Below are 18165 nucleotides of genomic sequence, written 5' to 3' on the forward strand. Positions count from 1 at the left end.
AAAATTAAAACCGGATTTTTTTTGGATTAAGAAACAAAATTTCGTTTGAACTTCATGAATTACTAAATACGTCGTGTGTTCCCACCCTCCAGGAAGAAGTAAATATCATTTAATGAAACTCCGCACACATTTTAAATACGTACAAGATTCGTTAAATATTTTGTTATTTTTACTGGCGAGGTCTAATCTTGTACACATAATTATTTAATATATTTCTATAATATTTTATATAAAAAACAATAACAAAATAAACTTACAATTAGCGTGAGCCGATACAACAACGAAGGCTAATAAACACGAGACGATTAATACCTTTGAAGTCATTTTAGACCGCTTGTAGTGGAATTGCTGTTTTTTATAGCCAGGGCAAGGCTTATATACATATAAATAGGGGTTTTTATGAATAACATAAAAGTTATCGTTACCCGATAATTATACTTTGATTATATTGTAAAAACAATAAAATGAAAGTGTATTTAAATATAATTACACAATCGAAACTGTTCTATGATATCACTTACTTGTACACTGAGGACCAAGATAAAAAAATCGACACAGAACAACCACAGAAAACCACAGAAAAAAAATTTCCTGTGGTATAAGTTTTACGAGGTATTATAAACTTTTTTTTTCTCCGTCTTTAGTTGGAACCATTTAATTAAATTTTAAATCAGATATCTTCGTCCTATTGACGTCAAATTTTGTATACACATTGAAATCGATTATATAAAATATATGCTATGGGTATATGGGGATATGGGTAGCGGTTGCTCCACGTCAGCCTTTATAGTAAGTGCTTGTGCACCCTTTCCGGTGGTGAATTCTTCTAGAATGACACAGTCAAAAGAATAAGCGACAACGCAATCCTCCACTAAAGCGGTTATGGTTAGCTTTAGTATCTTTAGTGAGAATTCCCGGATCTATCCCAGGGAGTCACGTATAACATGGACCCTGATTCTTCTCTTGGGTCTCTGGCAAGTGAAAAAAGGGCTTTATATCGAACTTACATTTTTTTAACGTTAAGGCAGCTATAGATCGATCTTAGATGGAACAACTTTTCGTCACACAAGATAATAAGCTAAATATATTTAATACTCTCCTACTTTATCGATAAAAAATAAATATTATTAAATATATGGATTGTCATGTTACATAATAGCAGTTTCGGTTTGGAGATATTTTTTTTGCTAAAGAGAGAAATGCATGTCAGTTGTAAGAATTTCCTCTTGGGATATATTTGCAACATTTAATGTTTTATCTCATATAATATAGGTAAAAGTTATCCATTTGCTGATATAAACTATCCAAAAGGTGCAGAGTTTTCAATTCTTTCCCCTTTCAAAATATTTCAATGACTACGTTATACATCGTTCTTAGCCACGATAGCCGCTATGAAAACAATTACTAGATGATTCTAAAGACTTTAATAATGTCAGGCTTTTTTTTTAATTTTATGAAATTTAAACATTTCAGACTAGTAAGAGAAGGTTATTAAAATTTCAATACAATTCCTTGTTTCATTCTTGAATTTATCCTTCTTATTTATCCTCAAAATTTGTGGTCATTAAATATCTCAAATAAAATTATTAACACATTATTTAAAATAACAGTCTTAAACGATTATTCATGTTTTTTATCTTTCTTGGGATAGGACTGGCTGCACTTTCGGACTTGGTATTATTAACTGAAATAACTGTTAAATAAATATTTTAAGTGTAAATAATTAAAATATAGATTTATATACACTTAGTTCTTGAATGATCATCGACCTTTGGATAGGGAGGTTAAAATTGCTAAATAATTATATTTCTCAAATATATTTATAAAATAAGATTTTTTGCTACGATTTACATAATTAAAATGTATATTTTTATAAAACACTTGTCTGTAGAACTCCAATAGTCTCTGAACCAGATCTTAAGACCAATGCAACAAACCCACATTATTAGTTTTGATTGTAAAAAAAAACATTACTTAAATAAATCAAATGTGTACTAATTTAATAAGCGCTACTATTTTGTTTTTTTTTAACCGTGTTTATCTGTCTTTCAATACCTGTCGGGTCTTGTTTTGAACAATTAAATAATTCGCTTCGTTCAAAATGATATGCGAATTTTTATGCGATGTTGAGTAGATGAATGCGACATAAATATAAGAGATCCGAGCAAAAATCGTTCGGCTTCGCTTAAAAAGGGAAAAGGTTGGGCCAGAGGATAATTTTAATGTTAACCAATGAAAATACATACGTCACCTTTAGCTATTGTCTCATACTAGTAGTATATAAATCCAAATGCACCCTCGAAAAATCGAAACTTGAGTGAAAATTAATTTCTCAGATTCCTTAATACCAACGACCACAATAAACATTTTTGTGTTAAAGTTCTATATCATAAAAAAGTATCATGGTAACGTGTATTTTCACAATGTTTACATTTCTCTTTAAGGTTTTACCTGGTTTCGTTGCTCCTCATTTCTCGTCACGCTAGTTATGAAATACTCAAAAAACAAAAACAAAAACATTTATAATTAAAATTGTACATCTTGAGTACACTTAATGAAATTCTGATTGAATCTTATTTCAATTAACTTACTTATGAATTAAGAAGAATAAAATATTACAAAGAAGGCAAACAAAAAGGGCAGATTGAATAATTTTGACAGCATTTTTGAAAATTTATCGAATTATAATGACTAGATTTTTTTAAAAGTTTGACTTGACTAAAGCTGTTAGCCCTATTGGCTTTGATGGCGCCACCGTGAGGGGTGGCCCAAAGGGCCCTGAAGGTGTTGATTAATGTTATATATTCAGTTAAGATTATATTTTATATAAACCTATTACGATTATCAAAGTTACCTTTACTAACTATAAATAATTTTAATAGCTTTAGTACATATATTTTAATAAAGAGATAAAGACCTTTTTCCCACACCGTCAAGTTTCAAAACACCTAGAGAACGCTCTACACCTATACTCATGCGACTTGCCTAAAACCGGAAACTATTAAAAATATTTTTCACTCAATTAAGACAATGAAAAATTTAACATCGTAGTCCATGCAACATATAAGGCATCTCAAACAATTATATAAGGCAGTTCACACGTCGAATACATGACGGTACATTACTATTCAAAATCAGTATTCACAAACGAAAATATAAAATAACATAAACATATTCGGAAATTTATAAAGATGCAAAATTCGTTCTATAAATAATAATTTTATCGAAATGTAATAAGTGAAGTAATATTGATTTATAAATGTATAGTGTTAAATAGAAACTGACACTGGCATCAGTCAAAAAAGTCAAACGAGTGTATTTAGACAATAAAAATTAAATGCAAGGAACCGTAACGTCGGGATTATAAAATATTATAAAACGCCTAGTATCCAAAGAAGTTTCATCTAAATGAATAGACGCAAAAATCTTAGATATTATTAAATAACAATTAATTAAGATTATGAATTCATAGCTAACTCACGAGAAATATATTAGTACAAAAAAAATACGAATAATATATTTTATGATTTTCGTATGTTGTTTCCAATTCATACTGGAGGTCCCATATCAAATAATATGTCAAGGGCAATACGTCGAACATCTGTATGTTTTTAACAAAAATTTAATATCTTTTCGCCGTTACTCCTAGCAGAAACAAGCGCAAATATTATTTAAAGCATGTTATTTATTAAAAAAAAAAACATTTTATTACTGACTCTTTATTTATTTGGGGTTACAACTTCAGCTCTCTTCGAAGCTTCTGATATAATGATTTTAGTCATAATATCTGTAAGAATTGAAAATTTGCATTTTTATATTTTAAATACAAAGTTCTTAAATAGTTTTCTTCTTTCTTACCCATGGTTATCTTTTGCGTCTTGGGATGTGTTAGGGTTTGACCCACTTTCAGAATATGCATTGTTTACTGGATTAACTGTAACAATATAAATATTCAAAGTGACGTTTAATTATCTTCATTTTTAAATTCCACGAACTTCGTTTTTATACAAATGAGGTGTTTCCATAAAATAGTTAAATTATCATGAGTGTTTATATTTATTTTCATTAATGTACATTCTTTGGTAATATTACCATTTATAGAAGGTCCGCCTTCAGACTGTATCTCACCACGTGCTCCTGGACCAGCTCTTGCTGATAATCCATTATAAGGATTGCGGCCAGGTGGATCTGAAAGCATTATATTGTGTATTGAATATAACTATGCAATCAAAATAAAAAAAAAGTCGTGGTGGCCTGGAGGTTAAATGTCCGCCTTTCATACGTGAGGGCGCGGGTTCGAAACCTGGCAAGTATCAATGTGATCTTTTCCGGGTCATATGTAGTTTCTAAGAGTATTTAGACACCACTGACGGACGGTGAAGGAAAACATCGTGAGGAAACCTGGTCTTATAATTTCAAATTATAACATTGAAATCGCCAACCCGTCTTGAGCAAGCGTGGTGATTGCTCAGCATTGGGGTCCGATAGGCTGATGATGATGATGATGATGCATAAAAACCATTTCATTTATAGGATCACCTTAGCAGACTATTGCCAGGTTTCAGGTTGTTTATTCTTTTTTCAAAAATAACAATTTCGTATTAAAATTTACTTACAGACGCAGCTGACAGCCATCACGAAGAAGGCCAACAAAAAGGAAATGGTAAATAGTTTTGAGAACATTTTAGACAAGATTCCAGTTCACAATGATGAATGCTACTCCCTTGAGTACCTTTTATATAGAATAAATATAAAGTAGAAATATTGTATATTTAATTATTGTAATCAAATTGGTCGTTACTCACGATGAAAATAATTTATTTATTGACTTAGTTGTTGCATTTATTTTAAGTTATAAAAATATTATAATTGTAATATAACACATATCACGGTTTTGCTTAATATAGTATTTTTTTTAACCGTTTTGTTTTTAACTTAGGTCTTGTTTTTAAAACTCATAATAACATAGTTCTTGTTTTTAAAACTCACCACCGGAAGCAATCAAAACTATATTTAAAAAAATTTTTTTGTTAAGCAATAATTATATGTAAGATTTTTTTCCTGCATACATTTATATGACATAAAGTTTATCGGATAGTACGCGGTTTATTTAATAATTTGTATTTACCTAATCCCGATCTTTCGACTAGATGAAAGTGTCTGATACTTTCATCTCTGCCTGTTATCCACGGTTGTTGTGAAGTAACCGAAACGTCGGGATTATGTAGTTATAAAATAATAAAAAAGGCATAGTAACCGAAAAACTTTTTTTTTCATTTTAATAAACGCAATAAGAAGGAAAAAGAAAGGTTTTATACCATTTTCTAAATAAAATAATAAGCTTCCGTATTTTTTGTTTATTTTATTAAATAAGCATTATTTATAGTTGAGCTACTTTGTTTCTCTCAAAGTACAAAAATTGGTGACAATATCTGAAATACACGTCTGAAATATTATCTTCCTAAACACTATTTTAGTGTTTAGGAAGATAATAAAAAATCGCATCTTTAAATGCCTGGCTTCTCTGGGCTAAGCTATGTTTATAAAAAAAATTCGATGAACTAAAGTGCCTAATTTTATCATAATGATAAATTATACAATTATATGTTTTTTATATAATTTTGAACACACATGTATCTTTAAAATTAGAAGAAGTGAAATAAACAACAGCTTTATTTAATAAAAACGAATATTATAGAAAAGAAGTCATATAATCGGTCTGTGATGGGAAAATACTTGTTTTAACAAAAAATGGTAACTACTACAAATAAATTACTTTGTATAATTATAATCCTATAGGATTACAAACAAATCTTAAGAAATATTTTTCGTCTTTGTTATCAAATAAATTGCGTTAGGTTTGTAATCCAAAATTTATAATAATATTTTTTTTTACACGCTTTTTATTAATTTCATTTGTATATTGGTTTATTGGTTTGAATGTTTGTAATTTTTTCCTATGCCGGGAGTGCTTAAGTTGCGGACCTCCTGCCTAAAATAAATAATAGTGATAATTTGGACAATAATTGCAATTACTAATAGTAGTCATGAAATTAAGGATGGCTTACAAAAAATAAAACCACTCATCTGTTTTTAGGCGAACTAAAAAGTAGGAAATAAATAAGGTTTAAAAAAAACGTTTTAATAAAATACCAACACCAAAAAGTAGAAAATATTTTTTTGGGTGAGTCATGAAAGTCTTTGATAGCGTCTGCCCGTAATCAAGGTTGCTGTAAAGAACAAAAACGTCGGGAGTTGAAAAAAAAGTCGAGTTGTGTCCGAAAAATTTTGTTTAATTTAAAGATGTTTTTAGTTTTTTTAACATTAATTTTAAATTAAAGTGTTATTAAATTAAATAGTTGTGAAAAGAAATATTTGTCAACAGCAGTTCGAGCAGTGTTCCCTGGAACCTAATACCTGTGACTTCTAGAATATAATATTCCCAAAAATCCAAATATATAAATGAATTAAACAATATAATGGTTTTGTGTTTAAAATTTACCATTTTATATATTTATGATATGATTTATTTTTTGTTAAATAAAATGGAAAACTTGAAATTATTTCAACTGTAGTAACAGAGCTGGTAAAATGATGATGAGGGCTTATTTATATTCATGATGCAACAAATGCATATTGCAGACAGTGCATGAGAACTTTATTTAAAAAATAATTAAAAATATTTGGGTCATGATTTTTTTTCGACCACGCGCTTTTAATAAATTGTTTATAATACTAAATTAATATAAAATAAGTTTTTTTTCATTATCAGCTAGGTGAAGGTCGGTTCGGATCCTATCTTACTCAATATTCATTGAAGGCATATATATTTTTAACTCCTATACACAGATACACTAAAATATTTTAAGATTTGTCAATTTCAATTTATATCTGATTTAATAAAAACTAATGAGTAAGTATTAAAATAAGCAATATAGTACTACTACTATAGTTTCATGTACTGCATTTTTTTATTTTTTCCTCGTTCCAGTATAGTTTCACAAAACATTTTTCAAATCGATAGAATTTGATTATAGTTAATAGTTAATATCTGTTCCAAATTTGACTACCATTAAGCTATAAAAAGCATTGTCTTCAAACAAGCAGATAAGGTGGAAATTTTTTATCAACATATCAGCTTTCTAAAATAGTAGTTCCCTTTTCTGCATATATAAGAAAAAGGAAGAAGAAAATAAAACAAGGAATACTGTTATCAGTTTATTTATTTCCATACTCTTCTAAATTCGTGCTTCTATTCATAATACCTGAAATTTTATAAAGAATTTTACGTTTACAAAATGAAATAATTTTTTTCAGTAGCTACAAAACATGTTTTTAAATATTTACCCATGGTTACTTTTTGCATTTTGTGATGTATAAGGATTAGAACCACTATCTGAATATGCATTATTGACCGGATTAACTGAAAAAAGTGAAGTGTCACAAGTAAATATTACTGAAATTATATAGGTATGTTAGGGTATATAGGCTCAATAAAATAATATATTTAATAATTTGTTACTCTTAGGGAAAAATATTTAAAATTGTAGTTATAGCTCAATAGGAATTTCAAAAATTTCTTTTATTAGAAATAATCTATTGACAAAAGAAAAGGATTTATTACCTTTTGTTATTATAAAATTTTACGTAACATTACCATTAATGGATGGACCGCCATCAGACTGTATTTCACTACGTGCACCTCGACCAGCTCTTCCTGTGAGAGCATTGTAATCTCTGGGATAATCTGAAAGAGATATTATTTAAAATAAATTGTCAGGTATCTTTAAAATTTTATCTGTTTGTTGTATTGTGTTGTGTAAATGTTGTATGATGTTTTTTTTTTGGAAGGTTTGACTATGCTGTTTGCCTATTTAAGACTGCTTGGTGGTTCAATTCTCTAAATATAAAAGATAGAAGAAATAGAATAACTGTAGATATTTGTTGGACTGGTTCATACTTTTTGGTTCTTAAAAAAATATTTGATTAAAGATAATCTTACTACTTACCCCATTTTAAGCGAGAAACATAACAAATAGAGATAAGTACCTAATATTCAAATAGATATGCGGATATTATTTAAAAAAAAAACTTACAACTGCAGTTGACAGCCATCACGAGGAAGGCGAACAAAAAGGAAATGGCGAATAGTTTTGAGAACATTTTAGACAAAATTCCAGTTCACAATGATGAATGCTACTCCCTGAACTGCCTTTTATATAGAATAGATATAAAGTAGAATTTTTGTGTAACTTATTATTGTAATCAAAAAAGTCGTTACTCACGATACGAATAATTTTCACGATAAAGAATATTATAGTCATAGGAATGTGCTGCACATGAAAGGAGCAGGTAAAAATATTTTATTTTCTGTAAATAAAACAACTAAAAATCCGTATATATTTTTATGAGTACAGTTTATTCTAGGTTTAATTATTATAGAAGTGTAATATGTCCTCTTGTAAAATTACAATATTTGATTTTACTTAATTTTACATTATTTGAGACGATCAGTGAAATATATTATGATACAGTGAGTCTGTTCAAATGAATCCAAAATTTTACAAAATTAATAATTCTTTGGAAATTTTTTAAACAGCTTTCCTCACAATATTATTTTTTATTAAAAAATATGTAAAAAACATTGATTTCGATAGTTGTCATTATTAGAAAAAAAATGTCTAAGAAAATAGTACTGTTCAGAAAAATATCATTTTATATGAAAAAGGATCAGGAACATAATAGTGCGCAGATTTTTATCGAAAGATACTATCAAAATACTAAATCTTGTTATCATATAGTTTCGAACAGACTTTATATGAAACAAGTAATAAATGAATGACACATTAAATTAATTTTGTTAATATAACAGAGCTTATGAAGGCCTATGATGAGACTTCTTCATAGATAGGTTCAGGATAGGTTCATACGCTCACACATTTTATTTTTTATCAAGTCATAAGTCCTCAAATTTCTAATTGGCATTTAGTAAAATTGACTGTTCCGATTTCAAAAGAAATAATTTATTTAGGGAAAGGAAAAAAAAATCATGATGTATTAGATTTTTTAAACTTTTTAAGTGATGTTAAACTACGTGCAACATATTAACTACGTGCACAATATTGTATTCCAGTTTCAAAAAACGCAATATTTTATTACATTGTAAATTTAGACTTAGGTGTTAAAAGGTTTACTAGTCTTTTCGGTATTTTTGCGTTTTAATTGACATCTTTCTGTACATAGGTTAGAATATTTTAAATACTGTTTGTTTAATTCTCTCGAACAAAACTTCAGCTATAAGGAAGGTTTTTTTTTCTATAGACTTAAGACGGCGTAAGTTGAATTCTCAATCGTCACGGTTGAATGCGAAATCGACCCGTTGGCGGTCCGTTAGTAGATGAGGGTAACCGTTGGGGCTTAAGGCATCATCCAGGACCTATCATGGATAACTCCACGTACCCATCTGACTCACACCTTGGTAAGGAGGAAAGTGATAAACTGCTTCTCCAAGGAATTAAAAGGTGGGTTAACGGAAGATCTTTATTGCAGAGAGTGTATACGAGAGAAATATTTAATTTGTTTTCAAAATTAGGTATCAACGAAAGTTGTTTATAAATTCAATTTATTTTGATTAAATGAATATTTTCGTAACAATCTGATTATATCCGATCAATATTATATGGTAAGAACTCAGCTAAATATAAAAATTTTGACTACGGGGATGTAAATTTTTACCATATCCTGAGATGTTGGAATGTTGTTGTGTGCAGGGTACTATCATCGCCGATTTGGTATAAAACACATATTTTCAATAATGTATTTTTTTAGCAATGTTCGGTGAAAAAACTCTAAGGTACTTTTACAAGGACTAATAGTGAAGAGAAGTGCTGTCTTGATCGTTTGAGCACATTAAAAATGTACGAGACTATCCTTATCAGCTAAATGGTCGTGGAATCTTATATTGCTTGATGTGTCAACAAAAAGAATTCGAATATAGACAAGGATCGTAATTTTAAATCTGATATTATTATTCTAATTCAATAACATTTTATGTTTTATTTTGTAACCAATATTTAGTTAATACTTTTTCTAAATCCAAACATAAGATAACATGATGAGAGTACAAGGAGGAAAGAAGAAATAAACACAAAAAATAGGTGTTATCCGTTTATTGTATTTACATTTAGCTCTTGAATAGGAGACTGATTGCTGATTGCATTTTAATATCTGAAATTTTGTTAATATTTAATTTACCAATTTAATATTTTTTCAAAATTTTCAAATAATAATTTTGAAATAATTAATTACCCATGATTACTTCTTGCATCCTGGGATGTTGAAGGATTAGCTCCACTTTCTGAATTTGCGTTATTGACAGGATTAACTGTGAAAAATGTAAAATTTTATAAGTATTTCTATTATAGTAGTTTAACTAAGACAGACATATTTATATAATGTGAATGAAAAAGTTTGTCATTTTTCTACTACAATCAAAAAAAGCAGCATTACGATTTTGTTCATAAAATTGTCATTATATTTAAATTACAAATACTCTATAGATTCACACAAAAGGAAAAGAGAAATCCTTTTATTATTTTTAAATTTTACGTCATATTACTATTTATTGAGGGCCCGCCTTCTGCTTGTATGTCTCCACGTGCATCTTGGCCAGCTCTTCCCCTTAAGCCATTGCTGGGATAAGCTGTAAGATATTGGAATGATAAAAATAGCCTAATGTAAGGCAGTTTATTTAAAAATTTGAACACACTCATTGTAAATTTTTCCCTACATAGATAAGCATCATTTAAAAAAAGCTTTTCAACTTAAGATCAAAGGAGAGGTGTCAAAAATAAATAACAATTTCATGTTTCTAAGCACCTTGTCACGACGGACTATAGTACTTTTAAATAAAAACATCTTTAAAAAATTAACTTACAATTGCAGTTGACAGCCATCACGAAGAAGGCGAACAAAAAGGAAATGGTGAATAGTTTTGAGAACATTTTAGACAAGTTTCCAGTTCACAATGACGAATGCTACTCCCTGAACTGTCTTTTATATAGAATAGATATAAAGTAGAGTTATTGTGAATTTTATTATTGTAATCAAAATTGTAGTTACTCACGTTACAAATGATAAGAATAATATTTTATTTCAATAATGTTTTTGTGTTTAAAATTATCAGAAACTTTTAAGCGATGAAAAAGTTTGCTAACTTTCTATTTTAAAATTGAATTTAAATAATGTTTTGTATAATAATCTGATTATAATAAATTTAAGTTTTATTACTTACTTGAAACTTCGATTCTGGATATCGTTGCCTATAAGCAGTTATTTTAGTATTTTTTGTAAGAAGGCACAATACTGGAAATCAGAAGTCAAAGATTTGAATCATTTTCATTTAGATAACTTTTAGCTAAGCTTGCTAATATTTACCATGTCATTCGCAAGAATTTTATAAAAAAGAACTGAAGTTTAGATTTTAAATGAATGGAAGTAGGTTTAAATGTGTGAAAAGTTTATTAAGAGGATCTAATTAATTATTTTTTCAGAAATTAAGGCTTTTTTCATTTAGTATCACATAACAGAAAAATGAGAATCTAAAGATTCAGTGTAACAAAATATTATATTTTTTTGGAAGGCTCAAAATTTTAATTTATATTTAATAATAGTGGCTGATATAATTTTAAGTTTTTTGAAGGAATAATTTGAAGTTTTTTGAAGAAAATTTTTTACGTCTAGGTCAACGTTTTTATACGTATATAATTTAGAATTTCTTTTATGATTTATGAAATTGCTATATTTTTTATCTACTAAAGATTTTTAACTAAGTTGAAAGATAGTGTTCATTAGATTGACACTTATTGATTTATAATATGCAATTGTATTTTATAATTAGACTCTGTTAGCAATAAATTAAAACAGTATGTATTTATATTTTTTCAAGTACTTTTCGAAATGAGTTATAGGATACTGTTAAGTTTCTATTTAATTATATTCGCTTTAACCTTAAGAAAATTGCGATTCAAAGTTAAATTAATGTTAAACATTTAGAATTTTTACATTTAAATTGAGCTCATTCGTATAACTGAATATATTTGAGTTACCTTTGACGATTTCTTAAAAATTTTAAAAGAAAACTAAAAACTTGAGGAGAAATAAAATACCAATCAGTGTATACACAGTTGCCTCGGGGATTATCTCATTTATCAGGAATAAATAATGACTATTATGATGTGATTTAACGAAATAATTTTTGTAGCTATTTGGTAATGTTGATAGCTATAATATCCATAATTTAGGAAATGTTATTAACGCACATTATTATGAAGAATAGGCTGTGGGTGGTTAATAATAAGATTAAAGAGCCATTTGTAAAAACTGCGAAGGATTCAAAACAAAAATACTAGAAAATAAAAAGAGGTTTGGTTTTTCGCAAACAAAAAATATATATATTTTTTAATATTTTGAAAACTATATCAAGAATTAATTTTAACTCAACACTTAATTTTGAAGTAACTCTTACCATATACGAAAAAAAAAAAGGAGAAATATCTTTATTTTATGGTACTCAGTAATAGAAGTACTAAATGAACTGGATATTTTTCATAATTTTTTGTCCAGGTTTTAAATAATAATGATTTTTGATAGTTTGTATTATTAATTATAGGTTGTCTTTATTTGATAGCTGGAAATAAAATCGAAGGTGGTTATCGCATTATCTCGATGACAGGCTATTAATTCACGACAGTCTTGAAGTCACCCAAATTATATATGATAAGAACTAAAGACAGATGCATTAAAATTGTTCGAAACATATGGCAAAGTCTAAGGAATGTTTTTGTTAAAGTGGTGATCCACCTTGCATCTGATTATCAAATGATAAGAGGGGATACAGGAATTATACGTGGAATTCTTGCGCACATTCCTCAAAGTTTATTGTACAGAATATCGAGAGGCCGGAAAATTTTCGCCTGTGCTCAAGGAATATAGGATTGATTTTTGCTGAGTAGTCTTCACTGATTGTTAGGCTTATTAGTCTTATCACTTGTCTCTTCACGGAGTGCAAAGCAGTGTGTGATATTTGGCAGTGCCTGCCCAAACGAGATCACACTATTACAAACATCGGACTTGTGCTTTGTTTAGACACAGAAGCTGCCCGGCGTAAAATACTGTAGTACTTTTGCAAGAACACCTAAGGCTGAGCTTTGCTGAATGAACCATTCAAAGTTAAGTCGCGAGGATACCTTATTACGAAAAAACTAGAAGTGGTCATAGTATTCCAAGGATTTGTATATTTTGAAAAAATATTGTCAACATAACCGAATTCCTCTTGGTGGTAAAAGGAGACGCTACTTTTTTGATCACAAGATTTGCGTCGTCCCGACGTCATCTTTCATCTGTGTAATCAATAACGTTCGATAAAAACAGATGCTTAACTTGTGGCAAAAATTATTTGCTAAGAGAATCTGGCCTCTTCGCAAAAAAAAAATATTTACCATACCTCTGAGTTAACCATTTTTAAACTGAGTTTACCATTGGCTCAGATTTCACATTAAATACATGAAGTAATAATAGGAAAGGAAATAAAATTTGTAGAAGGTTGATGCTTTTCATTCCTTTATTGTCTGAATTGGTTTTATGATAACACTTTAGCAAAGATAGATAAAATATAGACACATACTTTATGTCAATTACTTTAGGACGCTGTTGACTTTTACATGTGAATATTTTATATATACAATTTTGTAACTATATTTACTAGTGGTTTGCCTCAGCTTTTTGCCTGGTATAAGGATTAGAATCGGATTTTGATTCCGCGTTGTTGACAGGTTGCACTGGGGAAACAAAAAAAAAAATTATATCTTAATATTAATTCAAAAGCTGATGATATATAAGACTTTTTTTTAGTATCATATCATAATTTTACTTAGTTTATGATGGACTTGATATTTTCTATTAAATAATATAACACTTATGGATCTAAAATTAACCAACGTCTCATCTCCTTTACAAGACTAAAAACAAAAATACAAATTTAATACAAAATAGATTAGGTTTTACACGATTGAGTAAATACGGGTCACAAAAAATAAAAATAAACTTTTATTCTATTATACTTATGTTACCATATTCAGTATTGTTACATTAAATTTGATTTACTTACCATTTATAGAGCCTTGTCTAGATGGATATTGTCCTTGTCCTCTATACCCTCGCCCGTTCTGTCCCAAAACGTAATTTGCAATCTCGAAAGGATTAAAATTATTCAGATCTGTAAAAAATGTTTTTATTGATCCTTTCAATTCAATTCAATCAATAAGAGCAATCATTCTTAGTATAAATCCTTATCATAATATTTCGTAAGTTTCTTTATGACTTTTTCGTTACCTTAATAGTTATTTTTTACTTTTTTGTTCTTAAAGCCATATTTTTTTTAAATTCCAAAACCCTTCAACATCTTACTAATGCTATGGAATATATTATAAACATTAATTATGTGTACAGTCAAATACAATCTCCAATTTCTATTCCATAGAAACAGTAGATTGATAGGCCACTGCTTTTGAGCCTTTCGCCTTCAATGATAGTTTTCTTTGGTTTCTATAACCATCGTCTTTTGTTGGTTTCAAAAGTTTTATTTAAAAGTTTAACGAACAATAATAAATTTGATCTTCGAATAACCTTTTCCATTTCTGAAACATTCTTTGCTTGTGACATGACTACTATATTTTTTTATTTTTCTGCCTACTAAACCCTTGATTTATTAAACAAAATCAAATAAACGTTAAAAATAATTCATGAATATCATAATGTACAAGACGTTTATGTATAATTTTATTTTTCTTGATATACTTGTGACATTTATATATTAAATAAATTTAAATTAACAAAAGGACCTTACATGGTATTCCTCCGTCATATCCTTGTCCTTCCCCCAAAAAATTATTAATTGCGTCGAAAGGATCAAAGGGAACTAAAACAAATGTTTTATTATGTAAATATGAAAATAATCTTTTTAATTTAATAAGCGATTTAAAAGAGCCTTGTAATAATATGCTTAACATTATTAAATTAAATTTTATTTTTAATTACACTAAAACGAATATGTTGCTCTTTGTGTTTAAATATAAGTAGCAAAACTTGACTTACTGAAGGAGGCATCAGTAGACACCATGAAGAAGGTTATCAAGAAGGACGTGGTAATTATTTTGAGGTACATTTTCAAACAGGTTGCAGTATGGAATGATGATTAGTAGCTACGTGCTATTATATTTAAAAAACAATTAAAGTAATGTCTATTTTTATCATAATCATTAAAATTTGTCGTTACTCACGGATTACATTATAATAATATAAATAGGTATGTCATAAAAATGTTCTTTATTATAATTACGTTACCAAAATCCTTTGACTTTCCCCACTTATTGAAACATTTGAATTTTTTTCTGTTTTGTAGAACCTTGGAATTCGCACCATTTTTATTTTAGTGCTCTGCAGGATATTAATTATTTCATCAAGAGGTAACGACGTAGGAGTGTATCCGCAAAATTATAGTAGTCCATTATTTTGTGTTATAGACAAATTGATGTCGCCATATTGTCCACTCTAGTGAAATTCCTTTAATGAACATTTGAAAAATAAAATGTCTTTTACAAAGAAACGTGACAATTATTGAAAATGTCTTATAGCACCATTTAGCGATACAAAAAAAATATTTTCCGTCTTTTAATTTTAAAGGCAGGTTTTATTTTACTATCATATTTGTCGAATTTTAATTGGCTTGGTTATTGCTTAAAAAAAGGACATCAGTTAGGTCAAACTTGAACACTTGCTATATTGTTTTCATATAAATCTGATTTATATTTTAACATATATCCTTTCCAAAGTCTTAAAATTTTTCCGAATTTTATTTATTAACTATCAATAGTACAATTAAAGTGACACTATATATAATAAATTTTTACAGATAGAGAATTATGAAATTATTGGGCTATTATAAAATAGCAATTTTTTTTACTAAGAAATAAGGAACATCTTTCCCTTTTTTCTTCCTCAAAATTGATTATACCCTGTTGTTACCAAAATTGTGAGAGTGAATAAGTAATTAAACCTCACAATATTGTTTACAAGTGACTAACAAGTTTAGGAATCGACCAAAATTTTACCAAAGTAATTTTATTAAGTCGCTTTTTGATGATAAATTCTTCAAATATATATTATGTTTCAGGAAAAATATGTTAAATTGTTTGGGTTATTGTTTTAACAAGCATTTTTTTTTAATATCAATTCCATTAACTTTTTATTCTACACTACTTAAATGCACTTCGTTCAAGTACTCTTAGTACGAGATTACATAACAGTTTTTTAACTGTGTTCACTCATAAAACTACGTTATAATAAAAATACTACATTGGAACTATAACAAATGTGAGGAAAATGGAGCAATAGGTATAATAAAATGACATTTATCCAATTGCTAAATTTTTTGTAATACATAACATCTTGTCAAATTCAACCGAAACTAGCGAAATGATATTGAGTTTTGATACTGTAAATAAATTACTGATCTTCGGTGCAGAGCTTCATAAAGTCTCCAAAGACCCCATTTAAATATCACATGCTTAGACACTCGGAACTAACAGTATGAAAAGTCATGTCAAAAACAAAAGGAACAATTCCTTGCCATGAGGGCTATTTGAGGTAGGTATTGTATATATTATTTTAAAATATATCTACGAAAATCCTTCAAATAATTTGGTATTATTTATTAGTTTGTAAAAGATCTTAGTTTAAGATTTATGATACAAAATGGTTTATATTTCTATTTCTATATCGATACTCGATATCATATCCTATGACCCATTATCTAAATATTAAATAATAAACAATACATATAATTCATCAACTTTATTACTTTATCTTCTGAATACTTTGAAGTATTCATATAACCTGAAAAGATGTGCATATAAGTACAATTAAGAAATCAAAATAATTAAATTAACAACTTTTCTTACGATAACAAATGTGAAACATATATTTTTTAGTCTGTTAAGTGTTACTACATTTTAAACTTAGATTTAAAACATTAAAAAAGTAAATTACTTATTGGTGGTTCGCTTCTGCGTTTTGATACTCGCTTGGATTAGCATCGCTTCTTGAATTCGCGTTGTTCACTGGATTTACTATAAAAGAAAAATAATGGTCAGTCTCACTGCATAGAACAAAGCAATATATTCAGTATACAAGGTTTTTGATTGGAAAATTTTAAAATAATTTGTTCTTTAGTAATCCATTCGTATAAAAAGTGTCTATTGAATGTAGATACATAAATGTATGTAAATCATTGTGTGGCGATTAATTTAGATTTACAACTATGAACTTGATTCAAATTATGACAGTAATACCATTGATTGAGGGACCACCGCTGGACCGCACCCGTCCAAGTCCTCTGCCTCCTCTATATAAATAGTCATCGTCGTATGGATTATAACCGAAGGCTGGAACAATTTAGGTAATATTTAAAATAAAGAAATGCATGTTATGTAAATCAATTAATATTTTAATCACACAGATACAGATTTTTTTAATATGGATTTAAATTATATCTTAACGCTTGGTCTAAAACAATTATTTACAGAACTAATTTAATTTTTAAAGAATTAATTTAAATTTTGAGTTTAATTTACGTTATAGCTTTACTTACTGGCGTTAGATGCCATCACGAAGAATCCTAACAAGAAGAAAACAGCGAAAAGCTTTGAATACATTGTAGTGTAATTTTAAGTTCATACTGATGATGACTTTTTCAGCACTATTTTATATTAGCTCCAACATTGTATTAATTAAAAAAAGTCGTTACTCACGACAATATTTTATAGTTTGCAATATACCAATAATATTGATAACACCTTAATGTTAATCCATAATATTAGTTATCAATACATTAAAGTTGCATACTATTGTTTATGAAGAAAACTTGTATGCATGTATGTTAGAATATGTTTGTAGGTGGTAGAGACTAGCTGTGGTCAAGTTACTGCAGCTCGAACATGGGCTGGCTCAACTGGGGAAGTACCACCTTCTCACAGAAGATCGGCGTGAAGCAGTCTTTAATGGCTGCTGCGTTTCTTCCGATGAGTGAGAAAGCCGGTTGCGCTTTCT

The 18165-nt window shown here is 28.3% G+C and overlaps 1 protein-coding gene and 1 long non-coding RNA gene across 2 annotated transcripts; one reads left to right on the forward strand and one right to left on the reverse strand.

The window, feature by feature from the left end:
• The first annotated feature begins 8937 nt into the window (after nucleotides 1-8937).
• On the forward strand, nucleotides 8938-10096 carry LOC133319990 (uncharacterized). Its single transcript, XR_009753466.1, has 3 exons — nucleotides 8938-9243; nucleotides 9322-9521; nucleotides 9829-10096. It is a non-coding gene; the product is annotated as an uncharacterized LOC133319990 (long non-coding RNA).
• A 3507-nt stretch (nucleotides 10097-13603) lies between these two features.
• LOC116768773 (uncharacterized) lies at nucleotides 13604-15271 on the reverse strand. Its single transcript, XM_032659586.2, has 4 exons — nucleotides 15154-15271; nucleotides 14906-14977; nucleotides 14168-14275; nucleotides 13604-13838 (listed from the first exon to the last, which is right to left on the reverse strand). The coding sequence occupies exons 1-4, from the start codon at nucleotides 15221-15223 to the stop codon at nucleotides 13762-13764; spliced, it is 327 nt and encodes a 108-aa protein (XP_032515477.1). The 5' UTR covers nucleotides 15224-15271; the 3' UTR covers nucleotides 13604-13761.
• Nucleotides 15272-18165: the final 2894 nt, after the last annotated feature.

Source organism: Danaus plexippus, chromosome 4 (genome assembly GCF_018135715.1).
Source record: "Danaus plexippus chromosome 4, MEX_DaPlex, whole genome shotgun sequence".
NCBI lineage: Eukaryota > Metazoa > Arthropoda > Insecta > Lepidoptera > Nymphalidae > Danaus > Danaus plexippus.